This window comes from Eulemur rufifrons, chromosome 1 (assembly GCF_041146395.1).
Source record: "Eulemur rufifrons isolate Redbay chromosome 1, OSU_ERuf_1, whole genome shotgun sequence".
In the NCBI taxonomy this organism is placed as follows: domain Eukaryota; kingdom Metazoa; phylum Chordata; class Mammalia; order Primates; family Lemuridae; genus Eulemur; species Eulemur rufifrons.
Window position 1 is genome coordinate 690,978 of NC_090983.1, and position 17,663 is coordinate 708,640.

At 43.9% G+C, this 17,663-nt stretch overlaps 1 protein-coding gene across 3 annotated transcripts in view; it reads right to left on the bottom strand.

Annotated features, from left to right (window-relative positions):
• Positions 1–17,663, bottom strand: part of FARP2 (FERM, ARH/RhoGEF and pleckstrin domain protein 2) — a 114,566-nt gene that overhangs the window by 84,910 nt on the left and 11,993 nt on the right. For all 3 annotated transcript variants that reach the window (XM_069476233.1, XM_069475327.1, XM_069474615.1), the window contains exon 2: positions 13,170–13,376. In XM_069476233.1, coding sequence (XP_069332334.1) covers positions 13,170–13,352 — 183 coding nt within the window. In that variant the 5' untranslated portion in view covers positions 13,353–13,376. The remainder of the gene's footprint in view (positions 1–13,169; positions 13,377–17,663) is intronic.

A 17,663-nucleotide genomic window follows, 5' to 3' on the forward strand; every position in this document is an offset into this window, starting at 1 on the left:
GCCTGAGCCTCTCGAGTAGCTGGGACTACAGGCATGCACCACCATGCCCGGTTAATTTTTTCTATATATATTTTTAGTTGGCCAGATAATTTCTTTCTATTTTTAGAGACGAGGTCTCACTCTTGCTCAGGCTGGTCTCGAACTCCTGACCTCGAGCGATCCACCCGCCTCGGCCTCCCAGAGTGCTAGGATTATAGGCGTGAGCCACGGCGCCTGGCTGAGGACTCCTGGAATTGATAAATAATTCAGTAAAGTCTCAGGATACAAAATCAATACACGCAAATTAGAGGCATTCATCTATGCCAATAACAGTCAAACTGAGAACCAAATTAAAGACTCAATACCCTTCACAATAGCAACAAAGAAAATAAAGTACCTAGGAATATATTTAACTAAGGAGGTAAAAGACCTCTACAGGGAGAACTATGAAACACTGAGGAAGGAAACTGCAGAGCACATAAACAGGTGGAAAACCATACCATGCTCGTGGATCGGAAGAATCAACATTGTTAAAATGTCTATACTACCCAAAGTGATCTACAGATTCAATGCAATCCCTATTAAATTACCAACATCATTTTTCACAGATATAGAAAAAATAATTTTACGCTTTGTATGGAACCAGAGAAGACCCCGTTTAGCAAAAAGCAATTTTAGGCAATAAGAACAAAATGGGAGGTATTAATTTACCAGACTTCAAACTATACCACAGGCTGTAGTTATTAAATCAGCTTGGTATTGGCACAAGAACAGGGACACAGACCAGTGGAACAGAACTGAGAATCCAGATATAAAACCATCCTCATATAGCCGTCTAATCTTCGACAAAGCAGACAAGAACATACACTGGGGAAAAGATTCCTTATTCAATAAATGGTGCTGGGAAAACTGGATAGCCACATGTAGAAGACTGAAACAAGACCCGCACCTTTTACCTCTCACAAAAATCAAATCATGGTGGATAACAGATTTAAACCTAAGGTGTGAAACTATTAGAATTCTAGAAGAAAATGTGGGAAAAACTCTTATAGACATTGGCCTAGGCAAAGAATTTATGAAGAAGACCCCAAAGGCAATCACAGCAATGATAAAAACAAATAAATGGGACCTGATTAAATTAAAAAGCTTCTGCACAGCCAAAGAAACTGTCACGAGAGCAAACAGACAACCTACAGAATGGGAAAAAATTTTCACATGCTACACATCCGATAAAGGACTGATAACTAGAATCTGTTTAGAACTCAGGAAAATCAGCAAGAAAACATCAAACAACCCTATCAAAAAGTGGGCAAAGGACATGAATAGAAATTTTTCAAAAGAAGACAGAAGTATGGCCAACAAACATATGAAAAAATGCTCAACATCTCTAATCATCAGGGAAATGCAAATCAAAACCACAATGAGATATCACTTAACTCCAGTGAGAATGGCCTTTATCAAAAAGTTCCAAAACAGGCCGGGCGCAAAAGGTGGCTCACGCTCGTAATCCTAGCACTCTGGGAGGCCGAGGCGGGTGGATCGCTCAAGGTCAGGAGTTCGAGACCAGCCTGAGCAATGAGCGAGACCTTGTCTCTACTAAAAATAGAAAGAAATTATCTGGCCAACTAAAATATATATAGAAAAAAAAAAATTAGCCGGGCATGGTGGCGCATGCCTGTAGTCCCAGCTACTCGGGAGGCTGAGGCAGTAGGATTGCTTATGCCCAGGCGTTTGAGGTTGCTGTGAGCTAGGCTGACGCCACGGCACTCACTCTAGCCTGGGCAACAAAGTGACACTCTGTCTCAAAAAAAAAAAAAAAAAAAAAAAAAGTTCCAAAACAATAAATGTTGGCATGGATGCGGAGAGATAGGAACACTCATACACTGCTGGTGGGACTGCAAACTAGTGCAACCTCTGTGGAAAGCAATGTGGAGATACCTTAAACAGATACACGTAGACCTACCATTTGATCCAGCAATCCCCTTATTGGGCATCTACCCAAAAGAACAAAAGACATTCTATAAAAAAAAAAAAAAAAGACATCTGCACTCGAATGTTTATAACAGCACAGTTCACAATTGCAAAGATGTGGAAACAACCCAAGTGCCCATCAATACAGGAGTGGATTAATAAAATGTGGTGTGTGTATACCATGGAGTTCCACTCAGCTATAAGAAACAGTGGTGATATAGCATCTCTTGTATTTTCCTCGATAGAGCTGGAGCCCATTCTACCAAGTGAAGTCTCCCAAGAATGGAAAAATAAGCACCAGATGTACTCACCATCAAATTGGTTTCACTGATCACCTAAGAGCACATTTAGGAACATTAATTGGGTGTCGGGCAGATGTGGGGGGTGGGGAGGGAATGGGTATATACACACATAATGAGTGCGATATGCACCGTCTAGGGCATGGACATGCTTGAAGCTCTGATTCAGGGTGGGGGAGGGAGGGCAAGGGCAATATACATAACCTAAACTTTTGTACCCCCATAATATGCTGAAATAAAAAAAAAAAAAGAATTTAAAAAAAAAAAAAGGACAAACAAACAAAAAACAAAACAAAACAAAAAGGACTGAATGAACACAGGGGAAGGCACGCGGGGAGGAAGAAATGGCATCAGCAAAAGGCACGCACAGATGGTGGCATGCCAATGGGAGCTCAGGTGGGAGGTATGTATTCCAGAACCTGTGAACTCTTCTCAAAGCCCTTGGTCCTCAGCCCCACCTAGAGCCACGTGAGGAGCTTCTCGGCAACACAACGCCCCACCTGGGCGTCCAGTTTGCAGCGGGGTCTACAAGGTGCACCAGAGGCTGAGGGCACTAGAGGGGAGCAGCACTTGAGGACCTCTAGGCTGGCGGCAGCAATCACGACAGGTGAGCTGGGCAGAGCGGCAGAAGCCTGCAGAAGAGCGAAGTTCCCAGAGCAGGGGAAGGCGCACAGAGAACGAGGGGCCTGGCAGAGCATGGGGGGAGCAGGCAACACAATTGGAAGTGCTCCCACGTGGGGGAAAGAAAAGCAAACAGCATAACCACTTCCCAGAGCAATCCCTTAGCACCTAGGGAGGGCTAAGGATGGGCCCACCCACAGCCCAGGAACTCAGACGTGTGCACACGATGACACAAGAACGCGCGCAGCAACACTGCTGGTCATACCCAAACACTGGGAACAACCTCACTGTTCACCAACAGGAACAAGGCCAACTGTAGGATATTCGGGAAGCAGCAGAATGAGCTGGAGCTACACCTATCAATATGGGTCAGTAGAACAGTCCAGTGATGTCAGGCGTTTTTGAAAGTGCTATGTGACCACCAGGGTGTATGTGGTGGGCAGCTGAGGGAAGGTCTGCAGAGAACTATGGGTCCTTCTGTCCCCCGGGGACTTCCCTGGCCTGCAATCTGCACTGCCCCGGCAGGAGCAGACAGGTGCCGATGGCACCCACCCTCTGGCTATATGTCCAAGTGGGACACCTGACCAACGCTGTTCCAAAGAATCCCTCTCTCAGATCTCCAGACCCGGAAGAGATGCATGCCCATACTCCACCAGGTGGCTAAGGGCTGACATTTAAAACCTGGTCCTGACCTGCCTCAGGTGGAAGCCAACTGCAGAATGGGGACAACATGCTCAGTGAGGGCAGGAGCATGTCCAGCAAGTGCGACCCACCCTTCTCCTCCTGTGGACGACCTCTTTGTGGAACGCTGGGCCAAGAACACAGGCATTTAAAATTTCATGGACGGGATGAAAAGAACTGATGGGTAAAGGAAATTTAGAAGCATCATCAAGCATTAGGTCATTAAATGTGAAATGTCTGATTTCGAATCAAAAGTGTACTTTATTATATCTCAAACAAGAAGCAATACAACTAATCTAAGCATGCACCTAAACTATCCACACAGTTTTGCCGTCTTAACAGTAGCTTGTTGATGCCAGCGGCAAAGAAGCCTGGAGAACCAGTGGTGATGAAATCGTAAAAGGCGTTTTCCACAGCTTGTTGAGAATTGAATATTGTTTCTTGCAAGAAGTGGTCCAAAGCCTGGAAGAAGTGGTAGTCAGTTGGTGCGAGGTCTGGTGAATACAGTGGATGACAGAGTGTCCAAGTCCAGTTTCTGTGGTTTGAGCAGCACTGTTTGCATGACACGTGGTCGAGCCTTGTCTTGCAAGAGGATTGGTTGGTATCGATCGACCAATCTCGGCTGCTTCATCGCAAGCATCCTCATCATTTCATCCAGCTGGTTGCAGCAGACGTCAGCTGTAATCGACTGACCAGCTTTCACGAAGCTGTAGTGGGTAATACCAGCACTGGGTCACCAGACACTATTGGCTTTTTGTGATGAATATTTGGTTTTGGACTGTGTTTTGGCACTTCATCTTTATCCAACCATTGTGCCGAATGCTTGCAATTGTCAAAAAGAATCCATTTTTCATCAGATGTAACAATACAATGTAGAAATGGCCTGCCTTTAGGTTGTGATGGCAAAGAAAGGCAAGCTTCGAGATGACTTCTCTTCTGACACTCATTGAATTCATGCGGAACCCATCTATTCAGCTTCCTTACCTTGCTAATTTGTTTCAAATGGTCCAATATTGTTGGAATAGTAACGTCAAACCTTGCTGCTAGTTCACACGTAGGTTGAGATGGATTCGCTTCCACTACAGCTTCCAGCTCATCATCATCCACCTTGGTCTCAGGTCACCCATGTGGCTCATTTTCAAGATTAAAATCACCAGAATGGAACTTCCCAACATTTCGTTAATATTTCGAGCTGTCTGCGCTGCACTGGTTCCACGACGGAACTTATATTAAAAAATAACATGAATTTTTGCCTTATCCAGGGTTTCACAAAAATTGCTCTAAAAAAGTTTGAAAGATAATCAAAAGCCAAAACATGCATTTGAAAGACTGAGGATGTACCTTCACAATAAAAATAAAACAAGTGCCAAAGTGAAATGTCAGAGATATCAACTGACAGACTTAGTACTTATCATAAAGAGATTGGATATTTCATACTTAATAACCTAATAAAATAAGGTATAGGTTTAGCATTCCTAATCTGAAAATCCTAAATCTGAAATGCTCCGAAGTACAAAACTTTTTGAGTGTTGACATGATGCTCAAAGGAAATGTTCATTGGAACATTTTACATTTCCACGTTACGGATGCTCAACTGGTAAGTATAATGTAAATTTTCCAAATCCAAAAAAAAATCTGAAACACTTCTGGTCCCAAGCATTTCAGATGATGGATACTCGACTGTAGAGGCTCAGCTTTTCTGGCCTCCCATGAAATCAAGTGGCAACAGAATCAAATTCTTTCGTAACCGAAAGTGGGAGCTATTACATGAGCACGAATGGAGCACAGGGTCCCCAGCGGAGGCCCACAGCGCAGACGGGCCAGCTGCTACCTACGTCTCCTGCTGGGATTGCCAGTGATGCGAGATAAACCACACTAAGTGCCAGAACTTTTAGGTGCTCAAGAAACAGCATTACAAGTCAAGGTAATCCAACTGGCAGATTTCATCTCTGTGACCCTCTGATGAGATCATGAAATAACTTTGTTATTCTGTTAAACCACCGTGGTCATGGGATTTTCAAGCATACATGGATCAACAGAATGACATTTCCCTACTCTTTTCCATTTGCTAGCCTAACGTTTTCATCAGTCATTATTAGTCCATAATTTAATACACACCATAATACTCCAATCTTGCCTGTGCATGTGTGTCAGGGTCTGGCGGAGCTGGCACCGGGAGCACCAACATCATAACTGGGTAGTTAGGAACAAAAACGTCCACGTCTCTGCCATGCACCACCCTATACTCCTGGGCACCAGGGTCAAGAAGCAGATCAACTTTCTGAGACAAAATAACAGGTTTTAAAAGCTAGGGCAGAGTCACATAATAGCTGTGTATCCTAGAAACACATAAAAGCTTTTGTATAAAACCTATATTAACTCCAAATTTCAGATGTTAAATTGCTAACTTTTTCTTCTGAGGTCAGACCAAAATAAGTTCCAAGGCAGTTTACGTGCCATATTTAGGGTGTTCATGTGGGAGCAATGACAAACATCTGGCTACAATACTTTCTGGAATTTTGACTATTTCTTCCCGCCAGAATGAAAACATTAAGTTTTTACTGGAATAACAAGTTACAGTCTTCTAGCGTGGAACTTCATGACTCAGAATTTGTCCTCCTACTTGTCACATATTAAAGCTAAAGCTTCTGCAACTCTTAAAAGAAAGCAAGCAAGAAAGAAAAGAAAAAGAAAGGCCACGCTAAAAATTCTGAGTATGTTAAAGGAAAGGGGAAGATGAGAAAACAGAGTAATAAAGAACAGCCTCATGCTCCTCAGACTCGACCCCTCACCAGCGAAGGCCCAGGACACTCAGCGCTCACACACCCTGGCTGTTCTTTCAGTCGCTAAATGTCACTTTCTCCGTAATGCTTTCAGATAATAGAAAAGATACAAATCACATTAGCCCCTAACCCTGATAGTGCATTATGAATTAACGAAAGCAAAACTGTTCTAAACATCTTGGCCTCCAAAAAGTCTGGAGAAGACCCTTCTAGGGCAGCGTCCGAGTTACTGTCCTGGCTTCACCCGCTGCACCCAGCAACAGAGGGACACTTTTCACACGGCCACGGCTCGGCTGAGACTGTCTCTGCTCCGAGACTCAGCACACAGGACGAGGCGAGCTGATACGCAACTTCCAAATGGTTTGAAAACAAATTTAGGGCTCAAAAACACTCTGTAGAGCTGAGGTCAGATTTCTATGTTCAAACCCCAGAATTCATTTAATCATCTGAAAACAAACCAAGACTTTACCAGATCAAAAAACTAGTCACTGACTGGCCTTTGGTTAGCCAAATATCCCATCAGTAAATGCCAAAAATAGCTTAAAATAAGACATAATTGAAACCTATATCCACAAAAGAAGTATTTCAATCTAATTATTATTCAGTATAAAGAATCATAAAGTGTATACTTCATTATCTTACAAAATCCTAATCAGCATAAGTTTGTTTCAGCAAATGATTTGCATGGGTAAGGGCAATCACAGATCCTGGTGGCTATTGCTTACAGATGAGATAAATATTGATTTAAAAATGGAGTGTCAATAAAAGTTCCTACTTCTAAAAACCTGCATGACAACTCTGAGTGAAACTTTAAAAAATTTTTTTTTTTTTTGAGACAGAGTCTCACTTTGTTGCCCAGGCTAGAGTGAGTGCCGTGGCGTCAGCTTAGCTCACAGCAACCTCAGACTCCTGGGCTCAAGCGATCCTCCTGCCTCAGCCTCCCGAGTAGCTGGGACTACAGGCATGCGCCACTATGCCCGGCTAATTTTTCTATATATATATTTTTAGTTGTCCATATAATTTCTTTCTATTTTTAGTAGAGACGGGGTCTCGCTCTTGCTCAGGCTGGTCTCGAACTCCTGACCTTGAGCAATCCACCCGCCTCGGCCTCCCAGAGTGCTAGGATTACAGGCGTGAGCCACCGCGCCCGGCCGAAACTTTAAAATTAAAAAAAAAAAAAAAAAAAGTTGGGACAGGCATGGTGGCTCATGCCTGTAATCCTAGCACTCTGTGAGGCCGAGGCGGGTGGATTGCTCAAGGTCAGGAGTTCGAGACCAGCCTGAGCAAGAGCGAGACCCCGTCTCTACTAAAAATAGAAAGAAATTATCTTTCTAAATTATCAACTAAAAATATATATAGAAAAAAATTAGCCGGACGTGGTGGCACATGCCTGTAGTCCCAGCTACTCAGGAGGCTGAGGCAGGAGGATCGCTTGAGCCCAGGAGTTCGAGGCTGTCCTGCGATATGATTGTGCCTGTGAACAGCCCCATATTCAAGCCTGGGCAACATACACGGTGAGACCCTGTCTCTTCCAAAAAAAAAAAAAAAAAAGCAAAGCTAGGAGTTAGCGCCTGCCCTGGCCAGCTCTGTCTCCTTAGGCTCGCAGGGACAGGCCCACACCCTGGGAAATGCTCTTTGTGTAGCTGGTAACTGAGCTCTGCAACAGGGTCCACTTCATAATTACTCACAATCAGTCTAAGGAACTCCCTTAAAGATAACTTTTTCATGATACAATTCTCACATTTTTTGGCTCAAAACTGTCCCTGCTGGCCATTAAAAATAACCTTTAAAACATCATCCCACCACAGTGAGACACTTCATATCTACCAGGATGGCTGGAATAAAAGTCGGGAAATAATAAATGTTGGCAAAAACGTGGAGAAACTGGCACATGCAGCACTGCTGGTGGGAATGTACAATGGTACAGCCAGTGTGGAAAACAGCCTGGCAGTTCCTCTAACAATCACACCCAGAGTTACCACAGGACCCAGCCACTCCACTCGGCACTCAGTCAGCCCTCGGAGTCCACGGAGTCTACATCTGCAGATTCAACCAACCGCAGATCAAATATATTAAAAAATAATAATAAAAAAATAACAGTACAATAAAAAAATAATACAAAAAACCTCAACACAGTGTAACAGCTATTTACATAGCTTTTCCATTGTATCCGGTAATATAAATAATCTAGAGATGATTAAAAGTAGGTTATATGCAAATGCTACACGATTTTATGTAAGGGATTTGAGCATCTGTGGATTCTGGTATCCTTAGAGGTCCTAGACCCAATTCCCCTAGGATACAGAGGGATGACTGACTGTATAGTGTATACCCAAAAGAAACAAAAACATACATTCACACAAAAACGTGTACGTTAATCTGTATAGCAGTATGATTCACAACAGCCAAAAGGTGGAAACAATCCAAATGTCCGTCAACTGAGGAATGGATAAACAAAATGTGGTACATCCAAGTAATGAAATATTTAGCCACGCAAAAGAATGAAGTCATGAAATACGCTACAACAAGGAGGAACCTTTAAAACACACACTAAGTGAAAGAAGCCAGTCACATAAGACCATATGTTATACGATCCCGTTCATACAAATGTCCAGAACGGGGAAATCTACAGGGAGAGAGAGTAGATTACTATTTGCCTAGAGCTGAGGGGAAGGGAGACAGAGGATGGGAGGTGACAACTATAAGATGTGGGGTTGATTTCTGAGGTGATCAAATGGCCTAAGATTGCCTGGTGACAGCTGCACATTTCTGTGAATATTAAATACCACTGACTTGCATACTCTGACTGGGTGACCTGAATGGTCTGTGACTTATATCTATATAAAGCTGCTAAAAAGTTTCAGCTCAGCTTTACTTTCCAATACTGTTACGTACTGAACAGGAAAGCGCAGGTCCTAGCTGCTGGCTTCAAACCATGCTGGCGTACGGGCAGGAAGGATAAACACGCATGCGCTACCTGGAAGGCCTAGGAAGGAGGAGCTGGGACAAAAGTCTCCCCTGTCCCCAATCAGCTCCACCAGCTGCCATGTCGGCAGTCTTTGCTTTAGAATCACTTGCCATAATACCAGAACAGTTTTAGTGAAAAAATAAGTAATAAAATAAAAAATAAATAGAATCAATTCACCATTCCTGTGGCAGTCTGCCTTGATAGAAAACAAATTTTCTTTTGTACACTCTGGGAGATGGGAGATATAAGTAAAACTGGGGATGTGCACAGCTTACTTTTCTGAAGAAAATATAACGAGGACAGCCAGGGCTTGCCTGTTGCAGGCATACGTGAAACAGTTAACCACAGACTCTGCAAGGACAGACAGACATAAGCACCAACATGGAGGACTCCAGCCACGCTGTCTGTATTTTCACCAAAGCAAAAAAATAAGCATTTTAAAAACAACTAAATGTCAAATTTTTTCCCTATGTTGAAAAGGTTCCTTAAATATAAACTTTCAGTAACAACTAGAGGGTTCTGCACAATGCCAGGTTTCGTAACCATGTGAACACACAACTGGTGTTTTCCAAGTATAACATTAGCATATCTCCCTGGAAATACACTGCTGCTTAAGAATTAAGGAAAAAAAAAAAAAAATCAAGGAGCAGACAATAAGATAGGTGTATATGGCAAAAAAACCCCAAAACAAAACAAAATTGAATCCCTGAGGTTAGAAAATACTGCTATAGGGAGGGGGAGGGGGGTAGGTGTATACATACATAATGAGTACCATGCTCACCGTCTGGGGGATGGACAGGCTTGAAGCTCTGACTGGGGGGGGGGCGGGCAAGGGCAACATACGTAACCTAAACATTTGTACCCCCATAATATGCAGAAATAAAAAAAAAATAAGAAAATACTGCTATAGAGGAAAAAATTCAAAATGCTTTTAAAGAAAGCATGCTAACCAAATCTAACTTTTGACTGAATTCATCCCACACACATTCGTTGAGCAAGGCACTGTTCCACACACTAGAGACACAGAAGTAGATACAAGGAAGCCCCTGCCCTCCCAGAACTTGCATTCCAGACGGGCAGCCAGAGGCAGGCACTGGGACCCAGTGTCTTCACTGGGACAAACCCGCCCAGGCTGGGCTCTGGATGCCCCTACATCCACTGCCGCTACATTCTCCTGCAGCCACCAGTCTGCCCCAGCTCACAGGTGCAACAGCAAAAACCACCTGACCACAGTCCACATATAAAAAGGGGCAGGAAGAGAGAATGTGAATGAGGCCAGGGGATGAGTGACCACAGGACAGTGACGGGGACCCAAGTCAGCACCAGCCCGAGCCACAGCGCCCCGGCAGACAGTGAGGACGAAGGAGCAGGGCACACCTGCCTCTGCAAGGGCAGGGGAGCCACTGTCCCGAGGGCAGGCCCCAAACACCAGCCCAGCCCGACGACACCTGAACCCAGAGCGCCACAGACAGTCTTATTTCCAGAGGCTGCGCCCTGCTCCACTGGCAACAGCTGTCAGGGTAGACTACAGAAAGTGGCCACCAGTTCCTTGCCACTCCCCCATCAAGGTGATTCTACTTCTCCACTCCTTGAGTCAGGGCCAGCCTGGTAGCTTGCTTTGATCAATAAAACAGGGAGAACATTTCCAGGACCACCGGAATGAGGCCAGGTGGGCTCAAGGGAGGATGAGAGTCTGCACAGAGAGAGGATCCACCTGGGTCCCCAGACGTGGGGGTAAGGTCACCCCCGACCCCCAAGCCCCTCCTAGCCAGCCCAGCAGAGCCTCCAAACAAATACACACATCTGTGGGAATTATTAAATGTTTGTTTTTTTTAAGCAACTAAATGTCGGGTGGGTGATTTGTTACCTAGCAAAACTAACTGATACACATGTGGAGGATAGGATACTTGGAAGTAGAATACAATTAACTTACAATACAATGTATTGAATTTTAACTCCCCCTAAAAGGTGTGTATCCGTGGGTAACACAACATAAAAAGTACCTCATCCAACTCAGGATACACAACAGCATATTTTTTTTCAAATGAAATTCTTTAACTTCTGGTAATTCTGACAGAGTTACCAAACATGATAATTATATTTGATTAATAGAAACAATAATCTCACTTACTAAAATTCTGATAAGCTTTAAAAATTTTGAAACTTTCACAAACTAGTATCTCCAGTTTCCTTAGTTACAAAATGACCCATATACTCAGTAAAAGTGAATTTTTAAAAGAAAGATTATATCGTATTTATGACTCAACAATAAATGTGTGCTGTTTTTCTTCTGGGTTCTAGTTTTAATTGATAAAGACCATTAAGCTGGACAGAAAAAGAACTCCAAAAGTAAACCCTGAAGAGTGTAATTCTTTTATATTTCTTTTCCTTTTTAAATTTTGAGCCTGTTACATGCCTAGAGTACAGCAAATACGTTTATCGTAGGGTGGCTATGTGGCGGAAATTCTTCCAAACGTTTCACCGGGACAGAGTCATGAGCCCCCTCACGTTTCCAGACCTTCACCTTGTTTCCCGCAGTGGAGTCACCAAGGGCTGGAGAGGGGACAATGGCTAGTTCTCCAGGGCTCAAAGGTGGCTCAGCTTCAGACCTTCCTGCCACAGGAACCACTAGGGAAGCTGGACAGACAGGTCCTACTAGTTTCGGTCACCCTTGCCCCATGAAAAATTTCACTTCCTCCTCAGGTAAGACCTTAAGAAAAGCATTCAGGGTCCCCTTAAGTCCTAACGTCACTCACACTTGCCACCAAATAGCACTCACGCACAGAGATCACTCTGTCCAGAACGCTGCTCCCTCCAGCCCACCAACCTCCCCCCCCCTCCTGTGCAGCGCACTTTGCAATGAGGGGGCCAGAGCCTAATTAGGTTCCTTCACAGCCGGGCCCACTTCTCAACAGTCTTTTCATCTTCTGTGTAGCATCTTGACTCCTCAACAGAAATCCCTAAGCACAAATAAACCTCCTTCTAGAGTTTAAGTTTATTCTCTCGTCCTTCCTTTTTGACATTAAGAGCAAGAAAATTTTCTAAAGATGTAACTTTAAACCAATAAAAAAAAATTAGAAAAAAGAAAATTTACGAAAGTATTACATATGAGAATAAATAATTTTTAAAAAGAACATTCATGCCTTTCTTGTAGAAATAAGCCAGGAAAACGAAAGAAAGAAAGAAAAACAACATTCATTCCAATACCATTTAGAAAAACAGAAAAAATGTTTTCTAATGTATTACATGGGTGTAAAAAGTAAACATTATTACTTCAGTATTGATATACACACACATATTTTTATTTTTGCCAACACCAGTGCAATCTATTAGGAAATGTGCAAAACAGAAACTGTGTTACTGTTGACCTAGAGAAGCAAGTCACATGAGGTCACTGTACAGCGCCTGCTGCGTGCCAGGCTCTCTGCGTGGCGTCTCTGAGCCCTCACCTCAGCTCCCCCCTCCCCAGGAGGACTGTGATCACCCCGCACTGCAGACGAGGAGGCTGACACACACAGAGGCCAGGCGGTGCCCCTCACCCAGGCACCCAGGTGGCCACGCTGGGAAGGCCCGTGAGCAGCAAGCCACCGGCTCGGTCTGCGCTCTAGCAGTCCTCTTATTCAGCCTCTCGTAAGAGTGGAAAGACTGAATTCTATCAGAATTTTAAATGAAAGACAGGAACTACCACTTTTCAAACCAAAAGGAGGAACTCAGATTCTCTGTTTCCAAGGATTTTGTTATTACCAAAACCACTCTCGGTCAACTTGATAAATAGGCAAAGTCTAACCAGAAAAATGGAATTTGGTACCTAATACTTCACCTTTAGAAAATATAAGGAAATATGCCTCCAAAAACCATGCTTCTTACCTCAATGTCAAACACTTCCACGGTGTTGTCCAGCAGCTTCACTCTGACGGGCAAGTGCCTCTCCTGTGCTCTGGGGGGCAGGGCCTGCCCAGGCTCCAGAGTGCTGACGCCCGCAGAGGTCTGGGCACCCAGGCGTGTCCCCGTGGTCTGCAGGACTCGGTATGTCCCTTCTATTTCCCCCATGCTTCGCCAGCCAAGAGCAAAACACTAAAACGAGAAAAAAAACATGGACGAATTAGCACACAATGTAGATGTTAAAACCATGTAAGAGAATTATCGGGTACGCAAGAACTCTCTGTACTATTTTTCCAACTTCTGCGAGTCTTAAATTACCTCCAAATAAAGAGTTCAAAAGGATCACCTTCCACTCAGACACACTTTAGTAGAACATAAAACAACAAGCACCACAGTATTTCTGGGTGCTCTGTGAACCCCTCATTTAACGCGCAAGACCTCACAGCCAAGTGACAGTATCGCCACCCACCTGGCAGTCGCGAGAGGGCCCAGGGCTGCTGCCCCGTCCGGGCACAGCTCCCTCCCAACCCCAGAGGCGCTGAGGACCCTTTGGAAGCTCCAGCCGCACAGCTGCAGCGCGTGCCAGGGAACGCAGGGCCAGGTCCGAAGCATTCACGCGCTCTCGTGGCCTGGCTTTGCCGGCTTGACAAGCCCTGGTTTTTCTAATTTGTGTCTCACCAGGTGGAGTGGATGCTCCTGGTAGTTCAGAAGGTGATTTCAGGTGTGGTCCTGAATGGCGGCCCAGACGGGGGAAGGAGGCACCTGCCTGCCCCCATCCTCACAATAGCTCCCATCACCGCCCACAGCCCACCCAACAGACAACACTATGAGGGTCTGAGAGGGTCAAACACCTTGCCCAGGGGGGAACCCACATCCTTTTCAATCCTCCTTGTCGTGCCAAGGGAAAGGTCTTTGTTTGCGAGCTATTAAGTCTAACAGGACTAATCTCTTCATTTTTTTAATGCACTGTGAATTTTATTTCTTTAACATTCAAGTTGGGGCCGGGCGCGGTGGCTCACGCCTGTAATCCTAGCACTCTGGGAGGCCGAGGCGGGTGGATCGCTCAAGGTCAGGAGTTCCAGACCAGCCTGAGCAATGAACGAGACCTCGTCTCTACTAAAAATAGAAAGAAATTATCTGGCCAACTAAAATATATATAGAAAAAAAAAAAATTAGCCGGGCATGGTGGCACATGCCTGTAGTCCCAGCTACTTGGGAGGCTGAGGCAGTAGGATTGCTTAAGCCCAGGCGTTTGAGGTTGCTGTGAGCTAGGCTGACGCCACGGCACTCACTCTAGCCTGGGCAACAAAGCGACACTCTGTCTCAAAAAAAAAAAAAAAAAAAAAAAAAAAAAAAAAAATTCAAGTTGGGTTTTTTCTTAAATAAATTTTCTTTTGTATATTTGAGGTTTGCAACAAGATCTTATGGGATACATACAGACGGTAAAGTGTCTCTTCATTGTTTTTAATAAAGAAAGAGCAGGCTAAATATCAGCTAGAATCTAATAATACTGGCTTGTTTTTAATTGTATTTATAATATAATTACCTATTATTTATGGCAGGTTTCCTTCTTAAATGTCTTATTTATGTTTGAAAGTCAATTAAAAAACATTTAACAGTGAAAGAGTATGGCAAAAGACGTTACAAAACTGGTGGAGGTGAGACCCAGCCGCCGATGTTTAGCAAAGAACTCGGCTGCCGCCAACATTCTGTCTCACAGAATCACCCTCAGGGGCTTCCACTACTGTGTGATAAACTTTTCGAGAATTAACCAGGTTGGGCCCGATGGTTCATGCCTAGAACCTCAGCACTTTGGGAAGCCTAGGCTGGAGGGTTGCTTGAGCCCAGGAGTTGGGGACCCTGTCTCAAAAACAAACAAACAAACAAACAAAAAACTTAGCCAGGTGTGGTGGTGTGCACCTGTAGTCCTACAGGTCTACAGAGTCCTACTCAGGAGGCTGAGGCAGGAGGATTACTTGAGCTCAGAAGTTAAGATCATGCTACTACACTGCAGCCTAGGCAACATGCAAGACCCTGTCTCTAGAGAAAAATAAAAAAAAGAGTCTCTACATTAATCTCTAAATTCCTAGACCATTCTCTTCCACGTCAACTTAGCTGCTCTAAGTCTCCTGGCCCTTTCCTCTTCTTCATGCTTATTTTGTTACCAAGATAAATCAAGAAAAGAAGCTTTTATCTCTTGAATTAGTTTCAAGTATCTTCTCAGTGACTTACTGCCAAGCACCTGCTACTATACTCTTAAACCCTACCCCACAAAGGCAAATCCAAGCCTTGGGTGAGGATTTCCACACAGGTCCAATCTATCAAATGAGAAAGTAGAAAACAAGAAAGATAAAATCCCTGGAAAAGCGCAGTGTGAGAAGCACGAGAGACAGGATGAGGCGGGCACCACTCTCTCCCTGCATCTCCCGTCCACCTCCGGACGAAGCCAGTTCAAACGCCAAGGAACAGGCAGCTCCTCTCACCGAGCATTTGCTACCCCGAGGCTCAGGTCAGCAGCTACCCATCATCTTCTCCCCTGCCGTATGCTCTCCCCTGCCGGACGCTCCTTGAGGGCAGGAACTGAATCCTGACTGCAAATGTTTGCTCCGTTTACTTGAAGTCAGTGCACCAACACCACTGTCTCATCACGCAACGTATTATACAGGGGACAGTAACAAAAGACCGTGAGCACAAACAACATCACCTTATAAAAGTACGGTTTTCACAACACTAACATTAAACACGAGATATATGACGTTTTCAGAACTATAAATATGAGCGTTTTCAATTCCACACATTTTAATTTTTATGAATAGATCACAGTTGTGTGTATTTGTGGGGTGCATCTGATATTTTGATACAAGCATACAATGTGTAAGATCAAATCAGAGTCCTTGGGACATCCATGACCTCAAACATTGATCATTTCTTCGCACTGGAAACATTCCAAATCCACTCCTTTAGTTATTTTGAAATACAGAATAAATTGCTGTTAACTGCAGTCGCCCTATTGTGCTACTTGAACACCAGGTCTTATTCCTTCTGCCTAACCATATCTTTGTGCCCATTAACCAGCCCTCTCTATCCCCCACCCCAGCTGCCCTTCCCAGCTGCTGACAACCATCATTTTACCCTCTACCTCCATGAGAACATGCGGTATTTGTCTTTCTACAAACTTTCATTTATTGAGCAGTTAATGCTGAAGTTAGGGCACGTGAGTGAAGACGACTTCCATCCTTAAGGTACCTCCAGTGGGAAAACAGGTGAGAATACAAATAAATGACCTATGAGTTCTCAGTCAGTTCACAACATTTACCAAATATTGAGCCACCAAGAGTGGGTTCTCCCCAAACAAGGCAGAGGGTGTTTTATCTTGGTTGCCAAAGTGATTCTTTTCTTTGAGTAAGGCTACAATTCTGAAAACATATATATAACCAAAATATATTTTTAGAAGTCATTTCTCTTATTTATTCTGCTGTGTAATTCTCATTTTTTTCCTTGATAATTTTATATAGAAAAATTTCTTCAGGTTCTTTCTCTTCTACTCATTACAAGAAAGTCATGCGTAAGCACATACCTCTAAAAAAATAAACAAGGTTAACCTGTAGTGCCCAGAGGTACACATTCAGGTGGCAAAACTATAAAAAGAAAATGCAAGGAAGTTATTACTAGGAGAGTCAGGATAATGGTCCCTCCTGGTGGGACAGAGGGGCTGTCACTGGGATGGGGACCGGGAAGGGACTCCTGGGGTTGCCAGCGCAGCTCTATTTCTTGACCTGGACAGTGTCCACTTCATAATCCATGAAGCCATACATTTTATTGTGCAGTTTATATCTGTGTTTACTTTATAATAAAAATATATTTGAAACAGCACATTTATTTAACATTGCTTCATCCCTCCTGAGAACAAAAGACATATTAGGCAAATGAAAAACATTTTTCTTGGCTCAAGGAATACCAAGACTCTCTTCTAAAACACGTGGCTGAGAGGAAGTCTTTGCAGGTCTGCACACCTTCAGAGCAGCGCTTACATCCTCATTTCCACCTAGTCCAAAGTAAGGCGTCAGCGTGGCTAAAGCGAGACGCAGGGCCACCACACACACTTGTGCCTGAAGCTGGTCTGAAGACAAATTCACTGGAGGAATCCCTGCAGTGCCCTGCTGCTATTAAAAAAAAAATCTGTTTGCTGTTATACAACAGCAATGTGGCAGAAACCATGCATTTAATAATTACTTAGCTTTAAGAGAAAACTGATAGGTGAGCCCAAGGCTGTGAATGTCGTTTAACCTCGGTCTTGGTCTATCAGTTTATTTCAGAATCAGCAGCGTAACTGGACACTTCCTGTGGAAATAGTAGGCTGCTCATTCAACACCATTTGCCACAGCCTGACTGCTTCTTCCAGCCTGACGATGGGAAAAAAATGAAAGGAAAAATTTATGCCCTGAATCTGTTTTACATAAATTATGACTAACAAAAATT